A 16,433-nucleotide genomic window follows, 5' to 3' on the forward strand; every position below is an offset into this window, starting at 1 on the left:
TTCTAGTCATGGATGATAAACAGTGCAGAGGTGAAATGCTGCAGCTGCTGAGTGATAGAGATTGCTACCAGGATTAAACAGGAAGCCTGTGTTTTACTGGATCCAGAAAGATTAGGCATGTTTTGAATATGGGATTATGAAGTAATTACATAAATGAAGACACATTTCTGACACAAATGCTACAAGTAAGAATGTAATTACTCACTTTATATACAACGTTTCTGTAATTTATCATTCAGGTCTTCGACTGGCAAGCGTATCAGCCTGCTTCATACTAAGTGAAGTCAGCTGAACTGAAGTCACTGAAGGACCGAGCCTGGCGTGCTGTGCTAACAAGCATGTTTTACAAGGATCAACTAACTGCTGCTATAAATATATAATGGGTAGAACTCCTACAAGTTTTGGTGGAAACAATGTTCTGCTGCTCTTTACCAGCCTGGCCTGGCAATTCATGACTTGAAAGAATGGTCAAGGGAGGATTAAATTGGTCAGACCTCCAGTGGGATCAAGTAGTAACTAGTGCGTCTATGCAAAACTGGAGGCACTGATGTAGTTCCTTGTGCATAAAAATACTCCAATATTTAGCAGGGAACGTGTTTTGTGTATGACGGTGCTGAAATGCAGCAATGTCTGGGGTGAAACACGAGTCAAATGGAACTGTATATAGTTGAGTGGCAATAGATTTCTGGGGAAATCTCTTAACCATGAGATTTAAGATGGTGCAAAATCTTTAATATCTGCGCAGAGAAGACAAATTCTCAGTTTTTAAAAGCCTTACAGAAAAGGCCCATACAGAATAAACTGCACAGAACTCTGTTAATCTAAGTAAGGTGGAAGTTATCTAAACCTTACCTGTCACTGAAACTAATAGTTTTATAGGAATGTCTGCGCACAACAGAGAGATATTTGAGAGGAACACTTACCCTGGACCACCATCAGAAGAATGGTATAGTCCAGTATAGGAGGAAAGGTAGAGCAAGGCGTTTGGATTTGGATTTACATCCAAATCTGCAGGGCTTTGGTTTGCATTTCTTCTATTTGTTGCTTTTATTGGGTTATATTTTGCCCTCCTACAGGCACATAGCCTCCACTAGATTCTCTGCGCACCAAGCGGAGAATGCAATTTGGGGTAGTTATGTGCCTATGTGCCTGTTCTCTGCAGTTAAAATTAATAAAACCTCATTTTTTTCAGTCACAGAGGCTTTATTGTGGTTACATGGTACTTAGGAACTGTATTTGAAACCAGACCTAGGAATAGAACTGTATACTGAGTTCAGTGCTCAGATATAGCAGTAAAAAATTAATAAACTTGACCCTTTTCTGTGTTACTAAAGACACCTCTAATGTGTCTGTCTGGAAAAGTTGGAATTAACCTTGTTGACAGCTTTCTTGGAGAGAAAGAGCAGTATTTACAAGACGGTTTGACGAACCATATTTGAAAAATGTATGGAACAGCACTCACAGCTGTATTCAAAATGGATAGTCAGCAAAAGCATATGTCCTCACTTTTGGGCATTGTATTAATTAGCAGGGGATGAGTTCTCCCATCCAGGTGCAGGGAAAGAGACCATCAATGAGAGCCTCCACTCTGCATTTTAAAAATTAATTGTGGATGTGAAAATTGCCTCTTTTCTATTCCTTGAAATGCTCAGCAGTAAAGAGGAGGAGGAGTGCCTTCCTCACAGTCTTTGGGGATGGATACAGCAACAACCCCAAATCCCAGTGTGGGAAAGTGCCCAGCCCTCTCTCCCACCTCTTGGTTTCGGCTGGGATAGAGTTAATTTTCTTCCTAGCAGCAGGCATGGTGCTGTGGTTTGGATTTAGTAGGAGAAGAATGTTGATAACATGCTGATGTTTTTAGTTGTTGCTGAGTACTGCTTATGCTAGTCAAGGACTTTTTCAGCTTCCCATGCTCTGCCAGGCGCACAAGAAACTGGGAGGGGGCACAGCCAGAATAGTTGATCCCAACTGCCCAAAGGGCTATTCCATACCATATGACGTCATGCTCAGTATATAAACTGGGGGGGGGGTTGGCCAGGGAGCAGCGATCGCTGCTCGGGAACTGTCTGGGTATCGGTCGGCGGGTGGTGAGCAATTGCATTGTGCATCACTTGCTTCGTGTATCATTATTATTATTATCATTATTATACTGTTACTAGTAGCATTACTATTTTACTTTATTTCAATTATTAAACTGTTCTTATCTCACCCCAGGAGTGTTTCTCACTCTTACTCCTCCGATTCTCTCCCCCATCCCATTGGGGCAGGGGGAGTGAGCAAGCGGCTGCGTGGTGCTTAGTTGCTGGCTGGGGCTAAACCACGACAGTTGACAATGGAGATCTTTCTCCTTTCTTGCTGGAGAAGGTCTCCTCCTTTCACCCTAGTTCTTAGACCGGTGTGTAGCTCCCCTCATCTGCCTCCTTCCCATTCTTAAAAACAGCTTTCTCCTACACCCTTCTGATGGCTCGGGCAGTCCTCTACCTCATTACCTGGTGCGGGAGCAGAAACCTCTTCACGGTGTGGGATGTGTTGACCAAGGGAGGGGAGCGCTCTGTCAAAAGAAATTAAGACACCTGGGATGACTTCCATGCTTTCGAAAGGTCATTACTTCTGGAAGTTGTAAAACCATTGACTCAAGACAGTCATATCCTACCCAGGGCTTATAAAAGCTGGTGTTTGTTGGTTTTTTTTGTGTTTTTAAGGCCAGTTTTATGGCTCTGTAACTCGTCGGACTGCAGCAGTAGTCAAGACTTCATTGTCGATCAGTCTGAAGCCGCTCTCCCCGGCCTCCCTCACGGACACCCTCCCTCACCGACAGACACCCTCCCTCATGGACACCCTCCCTCACCGACAGACACCCTCCCTCATGGACACCCTCCCTCACGGACACCCTCCCTCACCGACAGACACCCTCCCTCATGGACACCCTCCCTCACGGACGGACACCCTCCCTCATGGACACCCTCCCTCACGGACACCCTCCCTCATGGACGGACACCCTCCCTCATGGACGGACACCCTCCCTCATGGACACCCTCCCTCACGGACGGACACCCTCACGGACGGACACCCTCCCCAGCTGCCCACTGTGCCCCCGCCCCGCCATCGGCTCAACCGCCTCTTCGCAGAGCCGTAGAATCGTTTAGGTTGGAAAAGACCTTTAGGATCACCCAGTCCAACCATCAGCCTCACGCTACCAAGTCCACCGCTAAACCAATTGAGGGGAGAGGAGCAACGCCGTGTTTCCTGGCTTGGCGGCTGGGTCAGGGCCAAGGCACGGATCCGCAACAACCCTGCGGGTTTTTGTGTCCGTGTGCCGCGTCCCCGCCGCCTCACCGCCGCCCGGCGCCCCCCAGCCCCTGACGGACACCGCTCCGGCGACCCTGCCGTCAGGCGGGAGCCGCGCTGCGCCCGCGCCGCCGCTCGCGGGTAGGTGGCGCCAGACCTCGGCGGCTGGCGCGGGCGGGCCCCGCCGCCGCGCAGGCACGCGCGCAGGCACACGCGCTCAGGCACGCGCGCGCAGGCACGCGCGCTCAGGCACGCGCGCTCAGGCACACGCGCGCACGCCCGCCCGCAGCCGCCGACGGCGACTACGCGGGGCTCGGCGGCTCTGCGACCCGCCGCCCTGCAGCGGCAGCCGCACGAAGGGCAGGGGCAGGAGCAGGAGCAGGAGGAGGTGTAGAAGGTGTAGAGGTGGCGGCGGCGCGGACGGTGCCCGGAGCCCCGAGCCCTGGCCGGCGGCGCTGCCCGGAGGTAGGGGCTTCCTCCCCGCTCCAAACTTCGTGGCGGCAGCGCTGGCTGCTCCCGCGGGAGGCTTTGCTGGGCTTTTGTAACGCTGTATTTCCCCCAGGCTGGTGTCTCTGCCCGGCCCCAGGTGGCCCGGTTTCTTTATTATTACTATTATTATTATTACTGTTGCTGTTCCCGCCCCTCCGGGTCGGGCGGGTCCCGGCGGAGCTGGCAGCGCGGCAGCCAGAAGTTGGCGAGGGGCGGGCGGGGAGACGAGCCCGAACTTGGGTGCCCCCAAACTTCCCTGCCCGGGAGAGCCGCGGCCGCGCCGCCCTCCGCGCCCGCTCCGCTGCCCTCCGCTCCGCTCCTCTGCTTGCAGATGTCGGGGGTGCTGGTAATCGCTGCCTGGTGCTTCCTGCAAGTGGAGAGCCGGCATCCTGAAATCATCACGAGTAACAGCAACCATGGCAATTTCCTGGACAACGACAAATGGCTGAGCACCGTCTCGCAGTACGATAAAGACAAGTACTGGAACAAATTCAGGGATGTAAGTACTTCTTCGTTTACCCTATACTTCTCGTTTGTTCCGTGTGACCGTAGCATCCTTTCCGTGGGTGGCTGCTGGCTTTTGGAAGATGTGGGTGGAAGAGAGATGCAGCTTGGGCAACCGGTTGCTGCTCGTATGATATTCAGAGCTGTTTGGAAGCTGGACAGACAGTCCTGGCGTTCTCGATTACCCCACCGATCGGGGCAGCTTGGGCTCGATGTCAGTCTCGCTGGAAGCGTACGGTCTTCAATTTTCCTTTGGCGAGGAACTTTGAGAGAAGTTTCTGTGCCTGCTGCTTAAGAGGCTAGTTAACTGTAAAATCATGAACCGGTGTGCGTGTAGGAAGGGAATATTTACCAGTTCAAGCCACAAGGTGGTAAACAGTGAAGCTTTTTTGCCTGCAGATTTGGTGGAAAACAATTTGTTGTCAATTCTGCACATGGAGATCTTTGATGCTGGTATGGGGTTGGAGGAAGCAATGCTTTGACTCGTTTGTTTGTTTGTTTTAAGTCTGGAAAATAGGGGTAACTTCAAGATGTGTCATGCCATGTATCTGTACAAAACAAATCACTTAACATTAAAATTAATCCTTGAATTCCCCTAGTTTGAATACAATTGTGTGTATTAGGTCAATGACTGGAGAAAGAGAAATGCAGCGTTTATGGTAAATGTCATATTTGCAGGGCTCCTCTTGCTTCTGTCGTCTATACACTGACAAAGCTTTCTTGGAGTACACACAGAAAACCCTGCTTCAGTCTGCCGAAGGCTGGATAAGGGAAACGTTGCTGTTAATGTTGATCATGACCACACTGAGGTTAAATGTTCTTTATCGCGTGGGATTTGTGCGCTGTGGCTGTAGGAAAGGGAAGAGCAGAGCTGGCTAGCAGTTCTGCTAGTACTATTCTGTAAGAATGTTTTTATTTGTTTAGGAAGCTCTGGTGTTTCATAATATATGAACAAGTTAAACTTTGATGCTATGCGTTTGTGGTATTAACACTGTATCTTACTTGGCAAAGAGGAAGTCAAAGTATTACAGTTAAACATGACCTGTCTCTAGGTCTATAATAAGCCTGGCTTATTCTCTCTACATTTGTCTGTAGTTGTGGTCCTCTCTGTGTCTGAGAAATCGTGCTGCTCTGAATCTCAATACAACCAAGTATTGCCTTAACCATAGTATCAACAGATATGTCAGAATGTGTATCTGTGTGCCGTCACTGTGATGACACCCACCTGCTGGGACTGTTGAAGTTCTCCTATGATAGGTGTCTGGAAAAGTCTATGCTTGTTACAGTAACCACTGTTTTATTAAGGGGATTCTACAGTTAATATGGATTCATAGATTTTTACCAGGCTCCAAGGGAATCTTTGTTAATATCTGGTTTAGTCTCCTGGGGAACGCAGGTTAAGGATTTCACTTAATAATTTCTACATCCAACTTGATGTGAGAATTTGGCAGCATTTGAAAATGGTAAATTGAATGAAGGACTGACAAATTAATCTGAAAACACTTTTAACGAGGGACAGTTAACCTCTTAGCCGGTCATCTGCCAAGCAAAAGCAAATAGTCTAAAGTTCATGCAAAGTTTAGGTATCTTTCTACCCAGCCATCTTAATGGTTCTATTTAATTACTTCAAAACTAGCATGTTACAAATGCATATGATTATCCATGAAACCTTTATGGGGCAAATTAACAGAGACTACTGATGATCTACTAAGGTTTTTTCCAAAAAGCAAATATAAAAAACTTGCTTATGTAATTAAGCTCTTAATAACTCATCTTCAACCACAGTGATTTACTGCATCATAATCTTCTGAGAGAGGTTCTGTGTCCACAGATGAAGAGATGCATAGGTGAGTTGCTGCCAGCGTAGTAGGTATAGTTGAGACAGCACGCTTCTTGCATGCAGAGATGTCGTTAGGAGAAATCTGGTCCTTGTTTTATGACTGGGTTGTCAGGGATGGAAGGTTAAAGCAGTTGTTAAAAGACTGCCTGGTGAAATGCAGCGTAACAGTATTAACTGCTATGTATGGGGTAGACTAGCATTTCATTCATAATTGTTGAATTGTAAGGAAACTGTCTTCCCATTGTCCCCAGACTGTACCTATATATACATCATTACTAGATGAGGTTCTTGACGTAGGCTTTGCACAGGAGGCTGGAGTACAGAAGTGGTGTTTCAGTTAAAAACTTCTTGGGTCTGACATTACAGCTACTACAGAGCAGAAGGCCTAGTTCATACCCTGTAAATCAGCAGAAGCAAGGCTGAGGTAATTATCATAATTACCTTTAGTAGCTTTCTGAGGTTTATGTCATGTTATATAAATAAAATCGCACAAATATTTACGTAACTGTGTCCTTATGCACAGTAGGAGAAACACTGCACCTGTGGAGCTAAGTTTTGATTGGTTTGGGTGTGGCCACTTCAAACTCTGTACGTGCAGGCAGCACAAACATCTGTGCAGGCATACGTGCGTATAAATCCGTCATAATGTGGCAGTACTGGGTGAGGGTTTTTTACAGATGATGCATAATCAAATATAAAATTTCAAATTGGGCTTCTCTCAACTTTTTCAGTTACTCTTTTCAAAATCAGTTGGTTGGTCAGCCTTACTAAGCTATGGTCCAATATGGCCTGATTCGAGAAGACAACTATTGATCTCTTTTTTTTAGTATGACCCATATTTCTTTTGGGCAAAGACAGCATGGTAGTTGCGTTTAATGGCCCAGCAGTCATTACTCTTCTGTGAAAAGAGAGCACAGAAGTGTACCTCATTTGAAGTCTGCATTACATCCACATATCAGGCTAAATTTTTAAGTCTGACTGAATTTAATAGTGTGAAATGATGACCTGTCAACATTTTCAAGAGGCCTCAAGGGATCTGTTTAAAACAATACATTACAATACAATCTTTTCACATGATTTGAACACAATTTGTAGAATATTCAAGTGCTCCATTTTTTAAAAACAAGCAGAGCCTGTAAATAAATAGTAAGACCAATGTGACAGATCTGTTGTGAAGCACATGCTGTTGAAAATCTTGTATACTGTCTAGTGTCAATAATGGGGTAAAGTCCGATGTATTAATAAGCTTTCAGTACGATCTGAACTTGATATTCCTGTCTGTCTTCCACCCCTCTTTCCATGTGTGACCAATGACCAAATCTTAGCTCTGTCTTAAGTTCTGTTTTGTAGCTGAGGATAATAGTATTTCTCTTCCTCACGACTGTGCACTGAAGCTGTAAAAAAAAGAAAGGACAGAGCTCAGGATCTGTGGTAATATGGAATTTATTATTCACCTAACCCATATATTGAACGTGGCTTGATACATATTTAAGTACTGACTAGGTCTAGTTTAGTAAGTATCTAAAAAATAAAATCTAAATTAATATAATTATTACTAGAAAAAGAAAAAAGTAAGCAAGGTGGAGTCTGTAGGAAGGACCTGCAGCTATTTCCTTTGTAAAGATTTGAGGCTTGGAAAAGCAGACATCGGGGATATAAGCATCAAATTAGACCTTCTGATGTTACAAACGCAAATGTTAAGGCTTCGATCTTTCGATCAAATCTGTTGAGAGAGATCCTTTGGCTTAAGAGGAGTTTCAGTGCAAATTCGATGCCTAAATGTGAAGTGAATTCTTTCTTATGAGTCTCAGAAAGCATTTATTATGTGAATAGCCATACAGATTATTGTAATAGGTCACACTGCAGCATCTCATTGTGTTCACAGAGGCTTGGCACAGAAGGCATAGAATAAGTGTCCTCTTAGTCTTAGGCCAGTCTTTAATCAAAATTATACGAACAGACTAATTCTATTACTTCTGCTTGGAGTTATGTCTATTACATTATTAATGCTGATATATAAAAAAGTAATAAGTTCAACTAGCTATGGATTAAACTGCAAAAAGGAAGAAAAAAGTTAAATGAACTTAGAGGATCTAGTATAAACCATACAAGGAATTTCTACAAAGTTGAAAGCTAAGAATCTTGGCATGAACTCTCGTTTCAGTGCATGTTTATGCATGGCAGGCTGCCAGACCACGTTCTGAGCATTAACTAAGCTGTTTCTCTAAATTTTATTGCTTACGGAGTTTTAGTTCAGGCTATCATGTTAAAACCCCCATGCATGATATGCCTGGAGATGCTCTGAGACTGTGCATGCCTACGAAGCAAGACATGAAATGTCATCATCTGTGTGTGTACATTTCTCAGACTTATTGTGGATAGTTACATATACCTGTCAGCAGCGTGAATAGTTATATACAAGTAGATCAGATATTAGACTTCCCAGGTTGGTCATAGACTACCATCCCCGATACAATCCACTGAAGAGACAATTTTGTCAGTTATTTATGTACATCACCTTTCTCATCCTATGAGTTCCTCCTCATACCCGATCAGAAGGGCAGTGCTGGGTGATAAAGCAAATAGAGGGCTAGGAACTGGGGGACCTGTACTGTTCCAGCTTTGCCACTGATGGATTGTTGGACTTTGGGCTGGCTCTTCACACTTCTGCAGTGCTTTTCCCCTTGTTGGACTTAGTTTTCTCCAATGTGTTTAGCCCAAAATTGTAAGTGTGGTAGTGAAACTTGATAGCAGAGAGTTGGAAAACATGACCAATACTGAGAAGGGTTGGAATACCAAGCAGGCAGAATTGGAAGACCTTGAGAACTCAAGTAATAGAAATGAAATGAAATTTAAAAGTACAAAGTAGAAGGTCATGGAATGGAGAGCTAACATGAATTTATTCTGGGTCCTGGCAGCTCAGCTTGAAATAGATGAGGAGGAAAACCTATGTACTTTTATTGATTTGCAGAGTTATTCTAAGTAACGAAAGTAATGCTAATCGAAAGAGAGCAAATATATTGTAGGAATACATAAAATGAAAGATTTCTGGTTCTGTTGAAGAAATAAATTTGTACCATGTATAGGAGAGAATACTTAATTAGGAATATTGTGAGCACTTCTGATCACTGAAATTCAGGAAAGACAATTTTTTATGGAGTTTGTGAGCCAAAGGGCTTCCAGCATCATAGGGGAAAAGAGCCTGTTTTAAAATAATATACTATATTAATATACTCACGCAAAGCTAATTGTGTAACAGTAGATTTGCCTCAGAAAGTTTATTGAGAGAGGGACAGCAAAAGCTGCCTTGTGTGAGGCTGAGATAAAGAAATATGGAGGTAATTGGTGACCTTATTCCTGAAGATAGGAATAAGGTTGTTACTCCACCCACAGTTATGTTTTAAAAAGTTATCTTAATGAGCACTTCAGTTTCAATATGTAGCATATATGTTAACAAAAAAGATGATGATGTAGCAAACTATAATGGCATTTTCTATGTTTTCTTTAGATCTACAGGCAGAATGAAATATTTTTCTGCCAACAATTTATTACCAGAACATCACATTTACTGCTTTCTTCACCTCAAATGGAAGCACAGGTTTGTCTGTGATTCAGTGATCAATACATATATTCCTGGAGAAACCATTCAGGCCCTGCTAATTGTGTAGTAGTGAAGACGGTCATAAGGAAGGTTACAGTACACTTGAAGAATACCTACTAGCTAGGTCGTGGATGTACCCAGTGAGTAAAGTCGCTGGGTTATGTGATGGGACACAGGCACCTCAGGCTTGCTTCCCAGGAGATTATCATTCCAGGCCCACCTTGAGATTTAATTGAGGGTGAAGATTGTGTGCATGGATTCCAGTGGATCTGGACTGAAGTACAACAGAGTTGACATGTGATTTATAAGTGTACCCAGACAGTCTTAGCATATATTGTCTCTTAGGGCAGTCCTTACTCAACGGAGGGACAAGGCTGGAATATAAATGTGATTGAAAAGTACAGCTGAGATGTGCTTGCCAAAGCTGCATGAGGTTTAAAAGCATAGCAAAACATGAGACTGAATCTGTGCAAATGTAATTCATAACCAGCTTTTTACAAACAGAAGAGATATGCTTGCTTACTAAAAATGCCCTTCTCAAACTTGACACTTTCCTTCTGCAGTGAACAAGGGGAAAAACAATGGCATTTATGTCAGAATAATTAACTTGGAAGGTACAGAGAGCCAGCTTTTTGTAATTAACTGACACTTATCCAGCTTCCATAGGAATTACCTAAGACTCCAAAGCTAAATAGGTCACTAGAAAATTAGAGTGTTAGTTTCTGTATTATATGTCTCAAATTATAACTTGAATAGCTTTCTCACTTAAAGAAATGTTCTGTAAACTGCAGTCACAAATCACATCCCTGCTATGGAATTCTGTAGATTGGAAGTTTTCACTAATATGTTTTAAAGGCTTTTAGAGTGACCGTTCTGGGATTCCGCTGCTCCCTCCTCCCCCCACCCCCTTCCCCAATGTTACAGGATTGCTTTTCCATAGAGGCTCACTTTATTACAAATTTAAACTGTAATTTTGTCAGATTCCTGGGACGTGAGTCTTCTGTTACATTTCTGGATGTAGACTGTATGTTTTAAGAGTTGCAGTGGGAGCTATAGGAAATATAATGATGTGATGAGCGTGCTGCACTTTTGTAAGGACAAAAGAGCAATCTTTTTTTCCTTGATGAGCATGAGGTTAAAAACTAATAAAAAAGTGAAAGAGCCAGTTTTGATGTATTGCAATGTTACACCTTTGTGTGTGCGTGGTGGGGCAGAAAAAACAGAAAATCAAACCCCAGCATGCACTTGTGGGATAGATTTTTGTTGATGTATTTGTCAAAACTCACTCTTGTGAAAGGGAAAAAAGAGGGGAAAAACCCCCACACAAACGAGGCATGCGTCATGTCAAACCATGTTAGTGTAATATAAAATGGGTGGATTGAAAACAGTCATAGGAGGCTGAGTTCTGATGTCTGTTAGTGTAACCACTGTTATCAGGCTCAAGTATCCATCAGTAAATAATACTGGTTTTATTTCAGGATTAGGGTTGACAAAATCAGACTCATTATTCTCAGGTGCCAAAAGTTAAAGCTTAGTTATGATACTACGTTTTGAATATCAGGGAGATTATTACTTTTTCTGTCTCAGATATTTTAACTGTTTGCTCTATATTTATGGTTTTAACCAGGAGGCTAGAAATATGTAATTTCAGTGAGCAAGTCTTTAACAGTGTGTGCATTTTTTGTGGATAAAATACAAGACTGTCTGAACTTGGGGTGGGGCAGCTGAGCTGCTTTAACAAGGGGCCGGGCTTCATGGGGTCAAATCTTTTCTGTGAAAGAGTCTTTTATGTGAAATAATTTCTTTTCTCTATTCTGTTAGATAACATCTGTTTATTCAAGGGCTGTTTGATTATTTCTTTTCTTGTGTAACCAAAAATGAGATTTGTCTAAAAGAGCTGTAGTGAAATCTTGGTTATGATGACCAAATTCTCAAAGACTTTAGTGAGGCCTGAGTTTGATTCTCATATTCCTCATCTTCCTGCTCTCTTAGACAGGAACAACTGTACATGAAAGACCAGTTAGATTAAATGGTTATGGCTTTTGGAGAACATTGTGTAATTGGAAAAGGCTGAAAGATCAGGTGTCTGGCCAGCATAAATAGAAGCAGCTCCCTCAAAGTCCCTGGAAGAATCAAACTACCTGAAAATCAAACATCTGCAGTCTACAAAGTACATATTTTATAGATTCCAGCCAAAACAAGAAAGTGGAGTTGACACAGAGCAAAATTAAGGTAATGCTGCTGCCTCCGGTGTGAATTTCTGTGCTTCCAACACTTTACTCCGTTTCACCTTTACACAGGCCCTTACTCCTACTAAGTTACCAGGTCTTAACTCCATGTAAGTAGTCTGTCATCAGGTAGGTAACTCCAGCAGTTATCATTGGTGGATTTGCTGTTGCAGGTTGGCAGCTAAAATTGGATTACACATTTGGACTGAACATCTAGTGTCTAATGAGTTTCAAGGCTAAGATATGATTCAAAATTCAGTTTACAGACAAATTGCTAAGTTACTGAATAGAGGTTTTGGAAGGGAGTAGATTGCTCTTTATCTGTCACTTCTGTAGCTTGGTTTGTAATCCAGGGTAACAGAAAATCATTCTCATTAAGTAGGTACAAGGGGGTATCAATTAATTCTGTGATCTTAGCTGTCGTCTTAATGAACTTAGTGTCATATATCCACTTCACTGATTGCTTTCTCGTGGGCAGATAGAAAAATACTTTATTAAAAATTACTGTTAGAGTAACTATATTCAGACTAATTTTCAAAAAAGGTTTAAATATATCATGGTTGAATTCTGGCTAAGGCTGGGATTGATAGAGGTAGTGATACTGGTCTGTCTGTGCAGGTTATTTTGAAACTGTCCAATCAGGAAATTCAGTTGTGCATACCATTTCATTTGAAATTTCACAGCATATTCTGTGAATAGTTTTTATGTGCTTTTTAGCTTGGAGATCTGTCTTTGCCCTTCCTTCCCTGAGTTCCATTGCCTGTTCAGAAGTTTTATTTCAGCGTTGTCTTCCAGCATTTGTATATTGTCCTCTCTGCCTTTCTCTTCAAGTTGTAGCAGTTGGACAACTTGAACCTGAACAGAAGATTGAGTTAGAGGCAGCTGGAGTCACTGGAATTGGGTGGGGGGATGCTTAAATTTTAGAGAATGGAATGGGAGGGAGGCTGAAAATTATAATTGCAAGATTAAGAAGTGAGGCTGAGTTGCTTGTTCAAGGGAGTGAGTGGAAAACGTTTTTAGACTAGTGTTTCTGTGTGTACTAGGAATGTCGAGGTTCTTGGTGGAATTTGACTGCAATTGGTAAATATTAATACAAATCAATTTTAGAGAATTCAGAAATACAGTGACAGTGATTCCACCTCCCTCTGTATTTTCAGCCCTGTAGCTGAGATGACCACTTTCACATTTTCTTCTTGTGCTGTCATCTCAAAACCACAGAATTAAATATTTCCACTAAACTGTACTACATAGGTAGTGCAGTAATTACTGAAGTCATTATAATTCCATATTATTCCAATATGTTTCCTCTCCTTCCTATTTCAGGGGATGTATATCAGTAATCCCTTTATCTGAAAAATTTACAGTATGCACAAATGTGTATCAATGATACCTTAACGGAACTGTTCTGAGATACGGTCACTTTATCCAAGTCTGTTGAACTTTGAACACTAATTTCTAGGAGAACTCTGTTAGTCTTCCAGCATTTGTGTATGAGCCAATATCTAATATAGTGTAAGCACTTGTACTCCTTGCTCTTACGGGAGTTTTGCTGAGCATGTTAATCTGCGGCGGTATGCAAATGCGCAGCGGAGCCCGTCCTGTTTGGAGCTTTCCAGTGCTGAACCTGCTCTTGGGGTCCTGGACTGCGCAGAGTGGGTGAAGACTCCTTCATCTCGTTTAAGGATACCTAAGCCTTTTGTGGCATTCTTTGCTATGTCTCAAAGCACTTTTCCAATGTAGTTAGGCATAAGGAGATGTATATCTAGATTAGACAGATGGTGGAAGTGGAGATAAAGCTAGTTCGGAGTTATCCATCAAGCTAATGCCAGATCTAACAACAAAATTTATGTCATGTAAGTCCCAGGACAGTGTTCTTCTTACTGAGCTATGGACTGTGTTGGAATACAGAAAGACAAAGCTTAACAGGTCTGTATTCTTCCTCTGGATATATGTGCCAGTATCTGACAACAGCATTTATTGGGTCAAATTCATCTCGTTTGATAGCATAAACTTCACTCAAGGTATACAAGGGATAAATTTTGCCCATTTTTTTCTAAGTGAAGCCAGGGTAACCAATCTTTTTGATGATAGCTAGATGTTATGTATTTATTTATTCAATACTAGGTAGGTGCACATCTTGTTTGCTATCATATTGAAGGGGGACCAGGTATTTCCTGTTAAAGCAGACATATTATGCAAAACAACTTCCTGTCTCTTGTTTTATTTTAATGTTAAACTGCATCTGGTGAAACTGATGACTTTATAAATTTGAAATCTGCTGATCTTTTAAAAACTTGTTTCGTATGGCCAAAAAAGAAATTATTTCACATAAAAGAACACCGGAATGCTACCTTCAATAAGGATATCTATACGCACAAGATAATTAGTGATTTAAATAAAGAAGTATCTGCCATATTCCTTAAACACAACCACAAATCTCCACATCATTGTTTACTCAGGACAACAGCATCCAAAAAGAAATCCTGTCACATTTAATTAGAATTAATGTAAACTGGAAAAATAGTGTGCAACTGTCACTTATGCATGTAACTGCAATTCTGCAGGATGAAGGAAACTGGTAAGCTGGATATATTTGCTCATAAGGAGGTATATAGTAATTCAGATCAGTGGCCACAGATTTATTAGCCTCCTCATGCTTATATAACAAAGTTAAGTTGGGTATAACAAGACATTTAATGGTTTATTTTCATTAGAATATGGGGCAAGATGGACTGAAATGATGATCCTTATGCGACACAAATGTCTGTTTTTATATCTAGTCTCCTTTTCTTTCTATAAAGCCTTTGGCTCCTCTTATGAAGAGGTTCTTTGTGTCTTATGCATGTGTCTTATCTTAATAAATGTTAAAATGATCGGCAGGGCGAAGATTTTATGGCTTGTAATGAACTTATAACCTGAGATGAAAGGTAAATTCTTCCCCCCCCCCCGCCCCGCCCTGAGATAGTGCTGTTAGAGATTGTGCGTAAGCATTTTTTATACAGGTGCAATGCCTTGTAAAAGAGAAAAGACAACTAAACATACGTGCAAGAAACTTTAATGGGTATAAATGGACAATTTTTTGAGTATTCATAAAAAGATAATATAAACAATTTTAGAACCATTTTAAAATATAATGATATCTTCTAAAGCAACATCTGCCATCACAAATAGTCCCATCTCTGTATGTAAAGGAGAAAAAAATCCAAACAATTTATGGGCCATATTCTGCTATTGATATTTTTTTAAGTAACTGTAGACCCTTAGCATTAGTTTCTGTTGAGATGCTCCATCCATGGTTTAATGGCAGAATATGGCTGTGTACTCAAGAATGAGCAATATTCTATTACAACAGGGCAGTGTACAAGTAGAGATAGATGTGGCGTGTGCTCAGCATGGCGGTAGTTTTCATTAGCAATGAAAGAAGCTGCAAACAGGAAGCAATTTTGAAACCTCCCTCCCTCTTTGCAAAACCATTACTGATATATCGGGGATGGTGAAGTTGATGTGTTCCATCCAGAATGATGCAAAATTGTCAATAAAATTTGAACTCAATACGGAGATATGTAGATTTAAAATAAGATACTAAGCTGAAGCCTTAGGGCATTGCTGATTTAAAGCTGAAGCTTCCTGAAATTAGGAGTTACTGAAGCTGCAGTGATGAAATAAATGTGTTTTCCTCAGTCATTCCTTAAAAAGAGAAACTACAGGTGCAAGCAAATGGAAGAAAAGCCCCAAACCCCCCAAAACATACAATGTGTCATAGGCAAATAAATGCTGGATAATTTAGCAGATCCAGTCAGAGGAGTCATGGCTGAGATGGAGACATGCTCCATTAAGTGAGAAAACTTGGTTGGAACAATCTTTTCTGAAGCCCAGAGATCTCTCTTCATGGAAAACTCCTGGAAGAAGGAGGAAATGAAGAACATGACATGTGTCTGTGTGTGTACCTAGGTAGTGAACTTAAAAATACAGACAGAATGGGAAGGAAGTAGATAAGGAAAAACATGTTCTGCTTCATTAGAAAGGATTCCAAAGCTCCTGGTAACCCCCACTTAGGAAACGTGTGTAATTCTGGGTACAGTTGTAAAGATTGTCTTGCTGAGTATACACAATACACTTTGGACTCCAAGCCATCACTGCTGGCTTATTGCTAGAAGAGAAGCTATAAACATCTGCCCTTATGTGGTCTTCCTCCTGTGTGGCTTGTGTGGCAGGTGGTATTGGTTTTAATTTGAGATAAACAACTAAGTTGCATTGTAGAAAGAATACATGTGCTTTAATAACTTTTTTCCTTGCAGTATAGTTGTGGATATCTGTAGCATTCGTAATTAGCAGAGGAACAGATTGCAAAAGCTTGGTTTAAAACAGAGCATCCACTGAGCACTGAGTGATCGTGTGCTGCTGCAAGCTTATTTGGGAAGCAGTTTGCTCTGTTACCTTGGATAGCGCTCTATCTAATACAGGCTGCAGGAGTAAAGCAGGA

General features: G+C 41.9%; 1 protein-coding gene across 1 annotated transcript in view; it reads left to right on the forward strand.

Moving 5' to 3' along the window:
- The first annotated feature begins 4,108 nt into the window (after positions 1-4,108).
- The window catches only part of SPOCK1 (SPARC (osteonectin), cwcv and kazal like domains proteoglycan 1), a 329,292-nt gene continuing 316,967 nt past the window's right edge, over positions 4,109-16,433 (forward strand). The window contains exon 1 of the mRNA XM_075715200.1: positions 4,109-4,276. Within this exon, the coding sequence (XP_075571315.1) occupies positions 4,109-4,276 (168 nt within the window). The remainder of the gene's footprint in view (positions 4,277-16,433) is intronic.

This window comes from Pelecanus crispus, chromosome 8 (genome assembly GCF_030463565.1).
Source record: "Pelecanus crispus isolate bPelCri1 chromosome 8, bPelCri1.pri, whole genome shotgun sequence".
In the NCBI taxonomy this organism is placed as follows: domain Eukaryota; kingdom Metazoa; phylum Chordata; class Aves; order Pelecaniformes; family Pelecanidae; genus Pelecanus; species Pelecanus crispus.